The 17170-nt window shown below is 42.7% G+C and overlaps 1 protein-coding gene across 1 annotated transcript in view; it reads right to left on the bottom strand.

Annotated features, from left to right (window-relative positions):
- FIG4 (FIG4 phosphoinositide 5-phosphatase) overlaps positions 1–17170 on the bottom strand; it is a 252711-nt gene that overhangs the window by 176833 nt on the left and 58708 nt on the right. The window contains exons 4-5 of the mRNA XM_018569658.1: positions 12064–12220; positions 8849–8899 (exon numbers count right to left, since the gene is read on the bottom strand). Coding sequence (XP_018425160.1) covers positions 8849–8899; positions 12064–12220 — 208 coding nt within the window. The remainder of the gene's footprint in view (positions 1–8848; positions 8900–12063; positions 12221–17170) is intronic.

Here is a 17170-nt window from a genome sequence, read left to right as displayed (position 1 = left end):
TCCCCCTCCTCTCCTAATCAGCTAAATATACTCTTTTTACTGCTTTCCTTCTTTACGCTCTACTTCTTACTGGCTACAATAGCTTTTTTTGACATGTTGCCAAGGTCTGGACTCAAGATTACTGCTCACTAGGCCTCTGACTAATAGCTGAATTATTTGCCTACAGCATACAATGAGATCTTTACAAATTATTGCTCCATATTTGCCAAAGGGATGCATCCCTCAAGAATATTACTAACACTCACTACATTTCACTGCCATGTCTAATGTCTGTTGTTATAATCTCTCAACCTCATGCCTATTGTATGCAGCTTTCTGCTATTTTACCTTGTATTGGGTCATCTTGTGTTTGAATGCCAGACTACATTTCCTTTACTGTACTGTAATCCTTGTAAAAGTTTGTAATCAAAAACATGAGTTGATTACCTGATAACTCTGTTTCCAGGAATCTTCCAGGACAGCCCATGAGAGAAGGCTCTGGCTGCCTGCAACAGGAAACACATCAACCACATTAAATAAAAAGACTCCTCCTTCCATTCCTATTCAGTACCCTCTAGGACCGAAGGCTACCAAATGTACTAAAGTATCCCCCCTGTCATCCAACCACGGATGTCCCCTGGATACCAACCAAGGGCGGGAATCTGCTGTCCTGGAAGATTCCTGGAAACAGAGTTATCAGGTAATCAACTCATGTTTTGCCCAGTCATCTTCCAGGACAGCCCATGAGAGGATCAGTGAGGACAAATCTTACCTCTTAGGGTGGGACCACAGCTTGCAGGACCTTCCTGCCAAATGCCTGGTCTTGTTGAGTCATAAGGTCCAGCCTGTAGTGCCTGACGAATGTCTGGAAACTGGACCAGGTGGCTGCTCTGCAGATCTGGTCTGGAGTAGCCCCTGCCCGCTCTGCCCATAAAGTAGCCCATGCTCTAGTTGAGTGTGCTGTGAGCGGACCCGGTAATACCAAGTCCTGAGCTTAGTAATTCTCAGTGATAGCCATCTTAATCCACCTAGCTATTGTGCTTTTTGTGGCCCTGTTCCCTCTAGTGGGACCCCCAAATACTACAAAGAGGCGGGTCGACCGTCTCCAAGGTTTCGTGACCCTAAAACACATATTTATCTACTAAGATGGTGCAGTACGGATCCGCAATAGAGAAAGCTTGGATTTCGCTCACCTTCCTAGCGGAAACGAATGCTCCTGAAAGCGCCGTCTTTATTGTCAGATGCTGAATTGAACATTCTCCCAGGAGTTCAAAAGGTTGCTTGAGGAACCCTTGTAACACCACCGAGAGATCCCAATTTGTAACGACCTTCCCCTTTGGGGGTTTCATCCTTACTACCGCTCGCATAAACTGCTTTATGAGAGGGTCTTCTGCCAATCTAACGTCCACAAAATTAGATAGTGCCGACACCTGTACTTTCAGTGTACTACAGGAAAGCCCCTTGTCCAGCCCCCCCTGTAGAAACTCCAACACTAGCGGCACCGTATCGGCCGCTGGTCTATCTCTGCTGTCATACCAGCTGGAAAAAACTCTCCACACTTTTAGGTAAATCGCTGACGTTACTGGTTTCCTACTGTGCATCAGTGTGGACACTACCTTAGCAGACAACCCCTTGTTCATCAGCACCTCGCTCTCAGAAGCCATGCAGCTAAATGTAAGGCCTGTACTTGCGGGTGTCTTACCGTGCCATGCAATAGCAGGTCTGCCGTCGGTGGAAGAAGCAGTGGCCCCTCCACACACAGCTCTAGGAGTGTCGTGAACCATGGCCTTTTCCGCCAGTATGGCGCTATGGGAATTAGCGTCATGCCTTCCTCCCTGAGTTTCCGAAGAACATTCGGAATCAACTGCAGCGGAGGAAATTCGTAACCCAACCGGAACCTCCAAGGGTGCGCCAAAGCGTCTACCCCCAGGGCCCCGTCGTACCTGGAGAGGGAAAATAATTTTTCTACCTGCCTGTTGTTGGCTGCTGCTAAGAGGTCCACCTCTGGACAGCCCCACAAGCTGGTGATCCAGGCAAACGTGCTCTTGTTCAGAGCCCATTCTGACCTGTGAAGTTCCGTTCGGCTGAGCGAGTCCGCCAACTCGTTCAGGCTGCCTTTGATATGCCTCGCCGTCAGGGAAAGGAGATTGCGTTCTGCCCATGACAGAATTTCTGTTGCCAACGCCATCAGGCCCTGCGACCTCGTGCCCCCCTTCTTGTTTATATAAGCTACCACTGCGGCATTGTCCGAGGATTCAGCGTCTGCAATGTAAGCGGCTGCCTTACTCAGTACGGGGAGGGAGCCCAGTAACTGATCTCGATCTGTTCCAGACTCTAGGTGTACCTGTAGCTGGTTCAGCCACACCCCTAAAGTCCAAGCCACGCAAGTAATTGCCAACCCTGGTTTAAAGCCAGCACTTGCCGATTCCCAACCCTTCCTGAGTAAAGCCTCCGCTTTCCTGTCCATTGGGTCCTTCAAAGCTCCCATGTCCTCAAATGATAAATCAGTCTTTTTAGAGACCTTCGATAGGGAGGCATCAATTTTCGGGCATTTGTCCCACAGGCCTGAATCCTCCTCCGCAAATGGGAACCTGCGCTTGTGCCCTGCCGAGAAAACCATTCTTTTCTCAGGGTACTTCCACTTCTCCTGGATCAAGTCCGAGAGTGATTTGTGAACCGGGAAAGTTCGCCCTTTCTTAGTCTGGAGGCCTTTGTAAAGTTTATCATGAACCGACAGCTCCGTAGACTCCTCTTTGATACCCAAAGTATCCCATATGGCCTTCAACAGCTCACCTGTCTCAAATGAAGGGAACAGGAATTTTGTAGCTTTGCTATGTAACTCCCCCTCTGACTCCTGATCCTCCGACTCTACTTGAGAGCCCGAGGATTCACTGGGTGCTTGCTTGCTCAAGCAGCTTTCTGCATAGCCCATTGAACTACCTTCCCATGATGTTCCGGATAGACTGGTGTCCACCAGCGTTCCCACTGGGCTCTGTAACACAGACCTGAAAGATTGAAAAGTTGTAACCATTTCCTCTCTCATAGAATCTATCAAGCCCTTGGAACATCCCAGCCGATTCTTTGGCTACCACCTTCTCTAAACAAACTTTGCATAAGGGTTTGGACCATGAAGGTGACATTTTGACATTGCAAGAAGCACACTTCTTTCCCTTTGGGCCAGAGCCGCTAGCTGCAGCAAGGGGCTTATCCTCCTTAGTCTTGACCTGCGTAAGACAGAAGGATGTCGTCAGCCAGTACTTCACCCAACATGCAAAATACACAAAATGTTTAACCAAACATCCTTTGTAAAAAAAAACTTGCGTACCTTAGCGCCAGTACTATGCTCTCCCAGATCTGGGGAGGCAGCACCCGGTCCGGCATCTGTGGGCATCCTCACCCTTCTGCCGACCACGCTAACGGCCCGCTCCTGACTCCCCCACCGGCCGTATGTGGTCCTGGTCGTCTTCGAGGTGTGCAGCCTTGTAGTCGTGGCTGAGTGGCGTTTTAAATGTGGCAGATTCACCCCCAGAAGCTCTGCACATGCATGACAGCGCTTTTATGTGCCAAAAGCCGGGAGATCCGGCCCGAGCCGTCGCACAGGAAGCGTGTCACTGCTCTCAGTGCCTCACTTCTGCCCTCACTGCGATGCCGCTCTGACCCACTTCCCGAGTCTGCTACAGCCGCAAGTGAACCAGCGACGCTGACACACTCCCGCGCGAGACACCACACGGTGCTGCGGCGAGGATGACAGCCAACAAAGGAGACCCCAGAGGGCCCTCGAGGGGGAGAACCAGTTCCACATCAACCACTTAGGTAAGCTTTTTTGCCCAGCCTGTTTGCACTGCGGTTTCCCGCAGGCAACCACACTCACAAGGGGGTGCTTCATCGCCACTTAGGACTCACCACACTGCACACCAGGGGGGGCCACCGTCTGGAGCCACTCACGTCAGGAGGATGGTTTCCCTCCCTGAGCGACGGAGGGGAACCTTGGCCAACTCGGATGGGGGTCCGATAGGGGAAAAGACCCTGTATGCGCCGCAGCAGGCTATGCCCGGAGTGGTCCCAACACATGCAGGGTCAGGCTCTGCCCAAAGGCAATCAAATAATGAGCCCAAAATAGCAAACATTACGATGCCCCTGTGTAGCCGGAGGAAACACAAAAAAACTGAATTGGAATGGAAGGAGTCTTTTTATTTAATGTGGTTGATCTGTTTCTTGTTGCAGGCAGGCAGAGCCTTCTCTCATGGGCTGTCCTGGAAGATGACTGGGGAAATATATTTAAAGAAAACGTGCACCTTGTAGTTATTTTAAAATGATATAAAATCGCATATTGTTTAGGTACAAATTGTGCTCAGTGGACTTCTTTCACAAAGCTAATACTTAGGGAAAGGAGACGGAAAACAAAAGAAAACCCCTTAAAATATCTAGCACTGCAATGAGGGGAATCAGCTGCTTTTAGTTACCATGGTGACAATGGGAGGACTGTCCATCAACTTGCAGAAGCGAGAGTCAGTTTGTTGAATAGCACAGGTCTGTGGGAGTTGATTAGAGACAGAGAACGGAGTAAGATGAAACAGCCAATTGAAGTGACAGAATTGACCACACGCTTACTAAAGTACTGTATCTAAATGTTTTCTTGGATATTTCTGAGAAGCCAGTAAGGGGGTTACAAGCTTTAACTACCATTTGCCAGATGACTTGTATTCTAGTATGTATGAATACAAATGATCTGTATTCCAATTATCTCACTCCAACTGTACTGTGTTTAAATGGTTACTATGGCAATCTGTGGAATATATTACTTCCGGTTCCTAATTGCTTGTTTGACAAGTGTGTGTCGAATGACTCACTTCTGCTGGGAGGCAGCTCGATAAAGGGTCAGGCATGGGGGCAATGGCTTGCCTAGCACTCAGCAGCAAATAGCAATCTTTTTTTTTTTTTTTATGGATATTAACCCCTAATGCACTGGACTGATGTCTGTTTAATAGCCAAAGCGGTTTATTGGTCTCATCAAAATACTCGATTATGTGCTGAAATAACATACATGGATTTACATACAGAGAAGCAAAAAGTTACACAAATAATGTTTTTAAGTCTTCCTTTCCACATATCAGAATATAACAATCATTTCAGCACACTGGGTATAATACAAAGTTGTACCTACAACAGTTAATTCCGAAACAGTATTTATTTGTGTCTGTGAAGGTTCTCATTCATCCAGGTCAAGGTATATCTGCAAAAAATAAATCAAGGTAACTGGACTTGCTGTATTTTTCTTGATATTTCTCTGGTCATCAAATTTCGAATTGAGATACCTAGTCGGATGGCCAGCAAAACATCTTTAAAAAAATAGCAAGTCCAGTTGCCTTGATTTATTTTTTGCGACTATTTATTTGATAAACTACAGAAGAGAAATAAAAAGTATGACTTCTGAAGACATGCTTCTTTTTTCTTTCACACATTTGGTGCAGTTTAAAGCATATTGACTTCAATGCACCACCACGCCCCCACCCGCCCCTGAACGCAGGAATCCGGCCGAGATCCGGCAACGAATCATGCTGGAATGCATTGGAGCTGGTGTGAACTTGCCCTCAACGCCCAGATTTCCCTTAGGAGAGCATAGCTGGTAGGAATGGACTTGTTTCTCTGAATATTTGTGACCTATCACTTCATTTACATGTTCATATACTGATTATGTTTTCATGTTCTTTAACAGTTTCACCCACCCTGTTTTGTTAATAAAGCTTCAAGGTTTCATCCAGTCTGGCTTATTGCAGAATAGGAGGGTTTAGCTGCATGTCGAGCTATACACAAGGCCACAGGGTAACGTTCAGCTGGGACAGATCAGAAGTGTTAAAAAAAAAAAAAAACCCTTCTCTTGCTAGAGAACAAATGGTCACCGCACTTAAGGTTACAGACCTTGTAATTTAAGAAGGTCTAAGTTGCAATAATAACATTCTGTAGAAAACAGAAGAGAAAACAAGAAATTTAAAAAAGGACATTTCAGGGACACTGTGTCCTCCTCAAGGTGACAGGGTGTCATAGACTCACCCGCCACGTCCCCTCATTCCCTCGGCGCGCCGTCTCAGTGGTGACGTCACGCCAGGCTCCTCCCACGGGGGCGCGGCCCCGCGCGTAAAGCTGTGTCGTTCACTCTGCGTTCTCTCGTTGTAGAGCGTCGAGTGACGAACGGTGAACCCAGCCAGCTCTGCCTATACGACTCTCTCAGACAAACTGCTGTCTGGAGAGTGCCCATGCCGGAGACACAGCCATAGACCCTGCTCTGAGGTCCTGCAAGCCTTCCCATTTCTCCCCTGCAACGAACACCACATCTAAAGAGCAAGTACCCTGGGACTGATAACTCAGACATACCGTTGCCTCAGCTGCTTGGCATATCTGTATTGCGGTGATCACTGCTTGTTGTCTCTGCATGGCATTATATCCGAACTGTATGGAATCTATATGTACTCAATATAGAAGCTCTCCATAGTGCATAACTTATTGCTGTTACTACATATAGAAGCTCTCCATAGTTCATAACTTAATGCTGTAAAGGTCTGTCCAGCCTATACTGGTTGATACTTTCACCATGCACATAACTACTACTGTAGAGGCCTATCTAACCTCCATCTGATGATGCTAAGTATTCAATTGCGGTTACATGCCATGATATCTGGTGTCCGTAAGCATTATAGGGAACTCTGCCAAGAACTGCTACACCTGATTAACCATACTGGTTGCTGTGATATATATAGATATTTGCTTACTTAGTACCACTCCTAGTGTAGTCATCTGCCCTCCTCATTGTAATCCGAGATACCTTATAGAGGACCTGTTCACCCCTACAAAGGGGAGTTGCTAGGAGCCCAGTTCAGGTGGCATATGATGCGTACGGTATCCCCACCGCACTAAGTGTACTGGGGAACCGCCCACTGAACCACCTTCTCCCAAACCACCCCATTGTATTTCCGCAGTTGAGATCCAGCATACCCGGCCGCTTTGACACAGGGATGGGATGCAGAAAAGGGAACATTGCTAACTTAAAACAAAAGAAGACAACTCTGGGGATCACAGGCGAAAGTGCCCACCAATGCCTCACCAATGAGTAAGGCAGGCATTTCATTGAAAGTGGAAAATTTTTCAATTAGTTTTTAGCTCATGGAGGTGATCCAGTCACATAAATATACTTTAGAGTATTTGTAGCAATCAATACCTACTTTTCACTTCCCTGTGCAGCCAACCCCTTTATTATATTAGTGTTATATATGACCACAGCTTGAAATTATTATTTTATGTGATACCTGCATTGCCTGTTGACACCTGACTAAACTCTGACTACTGCTAATGCATGTCCCCATCTTCATCAGGACTCGGAACAATTGGACTGCCAGAGCCCTGGTTTATGAATTTTACATACAGCAGGACAAACGTTGAAACTTTAAGTGACGTTAAATTCAGGAGTTAAATCATAAAAATACATTCAAGTACCTTAACTATTAACAAAAATTTATCTTAATTGTGTACCACTCAGCTGTAGATCCTCAAATCATCTCTGAATCCATGCTGACACTGTCCTCCCTTCTGGAGGGTGGCTACTTTTGTTCCCCATGGTTCCCGTGTGTGTAGTAAAGCAGCCACCACTCCAAGCTCGCTCCCATGATAGACTACAATTTCACGTTTAGTTTACTAATTTGTATTGAGATTGTAGTCCATCACTGGAGCGAGCTAGGAGCGGTGGTTACTTTACAACACACAGGGACCATTGGGAACAAAAGTAGCCACCCACTAGAAGGAAGGACAGTGTCAGTACCAATTCAGAGATGATTTGAGGATCTACAGCCGAGTGACACACAAATAAGGTACATTTTTGTTAATAGTTAGGAGTACGTCAATGCATTGTTATGATTTCACTTCTGAGTTTAGTGTCACTTTAAAAAGTTGTTCACTACAGATGTGTTTTCACCTTTATTTCAGTACTCAGTGCAGGAAAACAGTAGGCAAAGAAAAGTTGGATTTTATTTGAGCTAAAGCATTTCAAAACAATCAATGATACAAAGCTGCATTATCAGTTAGAAAATACTTTTGATTCAGTTCATCTGCGGCTATACTTTAGAATATTTTAGGCAAAATAATTGTCTTGAATATAGCACAGAGAAAGTAAGGTTCACTGAAATATATGCGATTATTACAAATAAAGCCAAGTAAATGTCTTCACTGCGTTTCTGCCATGTTCTTCATCTGTCTATTATGTTACTGCTTACAGCGAAAATAATAATGGGCATTCAATTAAAATGTAACAAAAAAGACAGTTTATGGTGTATATAATGACAGACAACTTTGAAGGGAATGCATGAATGGGGTGAATAATTTCGGGGGAATTTATGAATGTGTCTGCGAGAACATTTTTTAGACAAAGACTAAAATGTCATGCTAACTAACTACAAAGTTTTTTTCTGTTATGCTTTTTTTTAAGTGTTCTTGCTTAATTATTTCAGCAACTCACTGCACATAGTTTTGACATTTTGCATAATTTCTCAACTATGCAGTATTTGGGTCCAGCATGTGGGACATTAAAAGACCCTCAAGCTGGCGCACTTCTTAAAGTCCCGCAAAGATAATTCACCTTCCCATCCTCAAGTCAGCTGAGCGCTTCGGGACTATTCAGCTGTCAACCAGGAGGTTTCCAGAAAGCTTGCGATATTATAGAGACAATTTAGAGACAGAGTAAACTTAAGAGACGATTTAGAGACAATTCTCCTAATGAAGGCGTTTAGGCATTAGGTTTTTATATGCACTAGAAATCAGGGATAAGACAGTTAAAAAGATGCTGACGTTACGACCAAATTGACAAATTCCCCCATGCACTTACCTGAAGTAAAAATTGCTTGATAGGTCTACATTCTGAAATATTCTTAAATACCTAAGCATAGAAATACAATAATAAACATTAGCATAGCCTAGGGATATATATCTTGAAAATTAAAAGATAGTTATGGTACAACCACAGCAATGTGAATTTAAACATGTATGTTTGTTGCAAGCTAAGCAAGGCAGCTTTTAGGGTAATGCTCATAGATGGTCAACTAATCCAGCACAGGACTCCAGACAAGCAAGTGACATACAAGCAGTAGAAGCCAACATGGAAATTATAGTAGAGGGGAAGATTCCAGAAGCTTGGAGAGGAGTATAGAAAACTGTGAGGCTTTAATAAAGCAAATTATTCATGATCACAGAAGGGAAGCAATTGATCCCATGGGGTTGATTTTTTTTACCTTATCCAAGTGAACAAATTCACTCTCAAGTTATCCACTGAAGAGTATAAATCTTCAGGAATGAAGATTACTGCAGACACTCGAAAACTAATATTATTCATCAAGTTTCTGGGAATGTATGCCTACAGAGAAGCTAAAATGCTTGGGGATTATGCTCATAACTTATAGAATATTGGAGCGCAAAGGCAAATGCATTTTTGCCACAAATGCTTTATTTTTTTTCTGTTCAGGAAATGCCTTAGTCATACGTCATATGTAGAGTAGAAGGCTGTATGATCAAGCAGTGGAAGTTATATCTCTCCTCATAGTTGCCGGCTTACTCTTCATAATGCATGTTTGCATTTTTAGGTGACACAGTCAGTGACCTAGGAGTAACTAGATCTGCTGCTTAAACAATTTAACAAGGGCAGATGGAAATGGTTCGGACATACAGACAACCCTAGTTGACCAAAAAAGGATTTTTATTATTGCTGTTCAAATAACATTCAACTGGGAACAGACCTAAAAGGTATACCTAGATACATCTCGAAATGTGAAGCCTATGTATATTTATGTATACTGTGTATAAATATACAATTCTTTACAAAATATGCTGATTAATTACATGCCATGCTAAGCCAAGCACTAAAGTATAGTTATATTGTTAAATAAAATGCAAAGCTCTATTATTCTATCCACTGTGGATTCAGTTATTTCTATTTTTTCTAATCACACAAGCAGGAAAAATGCAAAATATGTTATGCTTCCAGTTGCTAAATATACTCAGTTAATGTTGCCTATTACAAGAATCAAGATTAGATCCTGACAATGATTACAAATACTGATCTGAGTCACAGTTGAAAGCCAGTCTGGGCACATTAACACAGCTTAATTAACTGCACAAGAAAATCACCTTCTGAGGTTTTGGGTATCCATGTTTACATCCAATCAACATATTTATTACATAGTGAGTTGAAAAACACAATTTGTAACAAAGCTACCGATTCAGAAAACCTCCTAAACAAATATGGAAGAAATGGTGTACCATTGTGGTTTATTTTTCTTCCCTTTAAAACAGTGGTTCTCAACCTTTCTAGTGCCGGGACCCCTTGGTAATATTTGCCAAGTTGTTGTGACCCCCAACGGAGCGCTGTACTCCAGAATTAGTAAGGCGCTGGACATGGGACTAAAAATAGAAGCACACTCACAAGAATACAAGCCCTCCCCAGCCCCTGCTACCTGCTCTGTCTCTATGCAGCCTTATCAGCCCCAGCACTGCTTAGACGCCCGCCTCCTGCAGAGCTCACATTGTATTGGAGGCAGGAGGACAGCAGCGGCTGTGAATAGAAAAGCCCTGCTGTACACACTCCCCAGCCACCAGATGTCGCTGCAGCGCCCAGTGAGTGTGTATAGCAGCACTTTTATATTCACAGCCTCTGCTGTCCTCCTGCTGACTGACACTGCTGCGCTAGGAGGAGGCTGAGGAGCCTCTCACCTAGCGCAGCAGTGAGAGACTCAACAGTGAGTTGCGACCCAAAGGTTGAGAACCGCTGCTTTAGAAGGTGCCATAAACCTTACAATTATCTGCAGATTTTCTGTGGTCAGATGGAAAAAGTGCAACAGATTCCTCCATCTATGCCAGCGGTCTCAAGGTATCGGCCCGTGGGCCAACTCTGGCCCGCGAGCTGGTACTAAGTGGCCCGCAGCCAGCTGACAAGTCGGGCACACGGTCACGGACTCGCCTGCATACCGCATGTAATATGATTACATGCAGTTACAAAAACAATCACTATCCCTGGATACACAGCTGTGTATCCAGGGATAGTGACAGATTCCTAACTACATGTAATCCTTTCACATATGATTACATGCAGTGTGCAGGCGTTTACATGCAGCAGCTGTCACCCGATCATTAATTTGAATGGGTGACAGTTGCCGCTTGTATACATGTGCATACATTAACACTGGTACCGTATATAGTAGCGGCCCCCACTGGACTAGAAAATGTGTCCAGTGGCCCCCGACTAAATTGAGTTTGAGACCCCTGATCTATGCTAAGCTGTGTGGATGGAGGAATCTCCTGCTGGGCCAAGCTTCAGTATCTTGCTAGTCGGCCCAACTGGCTGTCAAAATACCTGAACAATCTCATTGGATGCAGGCATTGTTCAGGCATTTTGAGAGCCAGCGGGGCCGACCAGCAAGATTACGGAAGCTTGGCCCAGGTGGAGATTACTCCACCCACGCAGTTAAGTGTAGATGGAGGAATCTGTTGCACCTTTTCCATCTGACCACAAAAAATCTGCAGATAATTGTAAGGTGTATGGCCACCTTTACTTAGACATAGACCAGATTACTGGTCAGGTAACTCACCTGGATGTTATCAGGGATAATTGCCTAGTGTAAGTGTTAAAGAAAAAAATGGAGTGATCAAAAAGGTAAAAAATATAATATCTACAAATTTTAAACATAGGTTGCCCAGTATGGAACAACATATAAAGAGGAACAGTCACGAATTGGCATTTGCAATAATCAGAATGGTCATGTTTAAATTGTTGTAATAGTTTAGCCCTCACAAATAATGTACCTCCCCAAATATCTGTTCCTTTATTTATCTGTATTTCATCTTCCACTGATGGTAACGACACACCTCTTATGATCGACTGTAAAGCTGCCTACAGAATTCAGAAGGTGAATGGCAGTTCACATCAGCCAAATGTGCATGTTTGTGCCTTTGCAGCAGGGGAATAGACCACTTTGCAGGGATCTCCAGATGCCATCCTATCTCAGAGTCTTCTCTGTATATTTTATTTTGTATGTTCCATAAATATTTTACCTGGCTTCATCAGGATGGCTAACACGTACAGAATCATTGGGAATGTAGATCATGCTAGTATCTTCAATTTTGTAGATTGAGTGGCCACCAATATCAGCCATTTTTCTTCTTTTAGTGATCAGCACAATGTAATATCCTTCCAAAAACTGAACAAATCCTGAAAACAAAAAAAAAGCATTACAAGCTTACAATTAGAAGACACTGTAGATACCCATTATTAGAGATTATTATAAAAGACCAAGTGGTCCACCGAGCACCGAGTCCACCCCTTTTTTGAGTTTTTATTTTTGCTTGTATGTTTTGTTTGTTTTTTAACCTTTTTGTCTGAGTATAGATCTATGTTTCTCACAAGCATGTTTAAAGTCACTTACTATTAACTTACTCTCTACCTCTGCTGCAAGTCTGCTCCAAGTATCAACCACTCTTTTTGTAAAATACTACTTTCTAAGGTTAGTTTTTAACTTTCCTCCTGCTAGTTGTGTCCTTGTGTTCTTGAACTTTATTTAAATCCTTAATATTTGAGAGATTCCGATCACGACTCCCCTTTCTTTCAGCAAGACTCTACATATTAAAAGAGAATTATAACCAAACCTTTTTTGGCTTTAATTCTTTTTTGGGTCACAGGAGGACATTTGCGAATGTCCTCCTGTGACCCAAAATCGGCATATACAGGGCATTAAGCCCACTATATGCTGACAGCACACAGCTGTGCTTCAACCGGGAAAGTTCCCGACAATATTGTCGGGATCCATCCGGCTGCCTGATTGACAGTTGGCTCTGCCTCTGTAGAGCCCGAGCCATCTGTGCCTGTCCCCTCCCATGAGCGCTGGAGGAACAGAGAGAGGGAAGGGGGAATCCTTGCAGGGAGCTGTGACTGACAGTCACCAATCTTTGCAGGGGAAAACTGTGAGCTGAGCAATCAGCGGTTTGTGATTACTCAGCTCTTGAGTTAAAGAGCCGGCATGTGACAGCTGAAGGGTCACATGCCGACTTAAATTATTGGGAAGAGTATATTTTACTCTCCCAATAGTTCTCTTTTAAGCTTGTGCAGTCTCTCCTGATATGTTTTATTCTTTAGACCTTTCATCCTTTCTGTTGGTCATCTCTGGACCTCCAATTCCATGTTATAAATATATTGTCATAAGTGAGGTCTCCAGAAATGGACACAGTATTCTAAAATAGGTCTAACTAAAGATCTTTATAGGGGAATCAGGACTTTCTTTCTCCTGCTGGTAATCCCACTAGTGATGCACCCCAGAATTATTTTGTCTTTCCCCACTGTCTGGCCACACTGTTTGTTCATTTTGCAATCATTTGAAAAAAGCACCAACATTTGTTTTTTCTCTGTAGCTCAGGCTAGCACTGAATCCCTGTAATAGGCATGTACCCCTACACTAACAACTTTTACAACTCCATGAGTCACCCACCATTGACAGTATCTTCTGAGAGAGGATAAACCATGCATTTTACCCGAGGAGACAATAATTCATATTTTGTGAAGAAATTATGTAGTTATAAATGCTTTGGCCTAGTTTTCAGATTCATAATACATTTAGTTACAAAAAGTAAGCAAGTGTCAGATTTAACAAACTTATTATAGACTAAGTTTCTGGCTGCATTGTAAAGTACTGACGTACGTTTAACACCCCTTTTTATATAATGTTTCTGTTTAAATCAGTTCGTTGTGCGTCAGTTTGACTTGTATTGAGCTGTATAGCAAGAATCGCAAGTCATAATAAATGACAACTTTCAAGCAGCCAGCTCTAAAGAGGTTTTCGTCAGAACAGGCTGTAAACAACAGAGGAGAAAGTGGCTCAGGAAATAAAGTAAGTAGGCAGCTAGGGAGGGGAGAGTTGGCACAGTTTAAACAAACAGCAAATTCCATTAGGAATAAAAAAAAAACTGTAATATTGAGTGGTATCACTTTCCATCAGCCTTGTTCTGCTCCTGCTAGGTCTAATTCACAAGCTATAACATTAGTTACCACTGCTAACAAACCCTACATTTGTATTTTCTAAACCAGAAGGAAGAAGGTGATTGTAGGAGAAGGTCATCTATATTTTCACTCAGGAAAGACAAAAAGAATGGTTAATTTTGAATTTAAAATGTCTAATAACTTTAAGTGTTTTTTTTACTATATTTTAGGTACAATTAAAAGTTGCACAAAAAAATAAAAATGGAATGCATTTCATGAGCAATCTCAATCCACTCTTATCAGCTTTGAAAGCATTCATCTGGAAAAGACATAACACAGAAACCACGTAGTAAGTGCACAGCACAGACAGAAGTCAGCAGAAAAAAGACCATTTATTCAACAACCCAGCAAACTAGTTTTCAAAAATGTTTATAAAGTCAGCACGGTATGGCCTACCAAATGTCACCCATGATTCATCCATAGCTTGCAATTATCTTAAATTTGAAAAAGAAAAAGACTGTGTTCTTTTTGCACAATAGGCTCCAAAAAATACAAAATATCTCTAAGCAAGGGGGAAAAAAAGGACGCTGTGTTGTACAGCTTCAAATGGCCCTCTTTATAGTACTCAATGAATACAAAATATAGGGACACAGCTGTAATACAAAAGTAACTTGGTGACTTGCATGGAAGTGCATGTGTGTTTTTACAGTTCACATGTAGGAAGCCAAGTTGTTTCAGCCAGTGGGCAATGCTTAGAACATAAATACAGCCTATGTGTTACTCATCAATGTAGCTCTAAAGTACCTGATTCATACTTTCAATAACAAGAAGACATGTGGTATAAAGCTCAAGTGTACGTCTAAAAAGGAAGAGTGCTGGTATAGCAAATTAATGTTCTGGAAATTGATTTAAAAAAACAACACCAGTGGAGACAGTGGAGTGCCTACTTTTATTCATACAGACAATTTTATTATGCTATTCTTCTAGCAAAGCCTTTGAAATAAAAGTAGTCTTACACTACCACACTTACAAAGCAACTCTATATTCTGCTTGAGATGGTCTAATAATGCCTATTGATTCATGTAAAACAAAATCCATAGCTGATCGAAGTGTGGTCCATGAGCAGTAGCATCACTTTGTTTCATGTGATGTTGCTCAGGGCAGCCTTCCTGGAAGTACTCAGTACCTTTCTCATTGTAGAGCTGCAGCATTATACATAGCTACCACGAACACATGCACCATCGCGCTACCAGTCAAGCACTTGAGGCAGCGTACTATTCAGTAAAATACAGTAATCCAATACTGTGGTATACATTGAGAAATATATGGAATAAATAACAAAAACAGGTTTTTCCTTATGGTTTCACCAGATTCATGGGCTGTACGATGCACTGCAAGAGAAATTTGTAGATGATGTTCACTTATTAACCTTTAAAGCGGACCTTTGTTTTATCTTTAAAATAAAACAAGTAAGAAATAGTAAGTAAAATGAAAATATGTATATCATCATGCATTCATTAGTTAAACACATGAATGTAAGATGATTTTATCAGCATACAGAGATACATGCTGATGTGATTTTTAGCCAAAAGGGGTAAAGGTTCACTTTAAGGAACATATCATGAACTTTATTTCTTTAAAGTGTATTTTCATTTTCACAGCCAAATTGGGATAACACCTATTTTAGAATTGTTCCCATTCACATTGCATAAACTAAAAAACATATTTTAAAAATGCTGTTGCTTTTACTAGGCTTGGGGTTTCTAGGTTTCTTAAGTCCCCGTTCACACATGGGTGTCTTGTGAACGTGAATCAAACACGCACAAAAATGCATGCTTTGACGTGCGCTCATGAAATATGCACAGATGCGGAATGCACTTGCGTTGCCATATCTAGTTAATGGTACCGCAAACGACAGTAAACTTGTTTTCCTGTGTAAGAACGCACATGAACGTGCAGTAAAAAACACGTGTCACTAAATTTGTGACACGTACCACTTTCTACTTGGCACTTGTCCAAGAACCCATTAAAATCAATGGAAACAAATGCCAGTGAACGTGCATCACCACGGCGTGCATTCACGCTATGCTCAGGTGTGAAGGGGGGCAAAGGATTAAAATTTCTATTTGCTTCTCCTTCTTTGTAATGTTTCGAGGGGCTGCAAGGGGTGAGAGGTTTGCATTGCGTGTTAATTCCTCAAATTTCAATCCTAAGTCTTTCTATAAGGACAGACGGTAAGAACTATTTTTTTTTTTTAATATTTCTTGGTATGCTGAGTGCATGTAAACACATAACAACAAGAGGGGTTTTCTCAAATTTGACTGAAAAAAGTAGAAAAACACATTAAAGGAAGCCTTCCTTGGGGGAAAACATGCAAATTCTAATTGCCTTGCTATGAAGCTAACTCTCTCTGTTCTTCAAGCATGTCACTACATGTCACTAACGACTAGGCAAAAAAGGACTTTATTTGGACTTTCCTGATGTGCATACTTATTCCAGGTCAATGACAAAGTATTGAAGGCAGAGGGTCAGCATAAATACAAGGCAGCTTTAATTATTAGGTCTATGCATGTAAAAGAGGAGGAGAAATGTACGTTTTATCCAGCAGACACCCGGGGGGAATAGAGTGAGTTTGGGGGGAATAGAGTGAGTTGGGGAGGAGGAGAGATACACATCGAACAACTGGGGGGGTTTAAACGGGAGACCAACGCTGAATTACTTGCAAACCAGAGTGTTCCAGCCCCACTGACTGCCATAAAAATTAAAGCTGCTAAGTTAATGGGATTTGTGCTGAGCTTAAAACGAAGATGTTTGTGTTTGAGGTGTACCAGTACACATGGATCGTTTGCAATGTGAAGCTGGGGCTTAGCATTGTTCCAAGACTGCCAATGCAGGTCTGCAGCAGTGAAAGAGTTAAATTCATTCACCCTGGGGTCCTGGAAAGTATATGGCAGCTTTATCTCCTGGCACCCAATACAGTCATCTGAATGCAGGGCACAATGCTAAGCGTTCTCAAAGATCTCTGAAGAGCATAGTCATTTACCATTTCACAGCTAGCAGGAATCAACAAGTAGCTGGGGAAGGAGGAGAGAGACACCGACTGATGCTGGGAGAGGGGTGGAGGAAGGGAAGAGAGACACCAACGGGGGGTGGGTATAAGAGAGACGCCGACCGACGGGGGGGGGGGGGAGG

The sequence above is a fragment of the Nanorana parkeri genome, unplaced genomic scaffold (assembly GCF_000935625.1).
Source record: "Nanorana parkeri isolate BGI_ZX_2015 unplaced genomic scaffold, ASM93562v1 scaffold1375, whole genome shotgun sequence".
Lineage (NCBI taxonomy): Eukaryota > Metazoa > Chordata > Amphibia > Anura > Dicroglossidae > Nanorana > Nanorana parkeri.
Note: the sequence above shows the minus strand (reverse complement) of the source record. Positions and strands in the feature narration are given on the sequence as shown.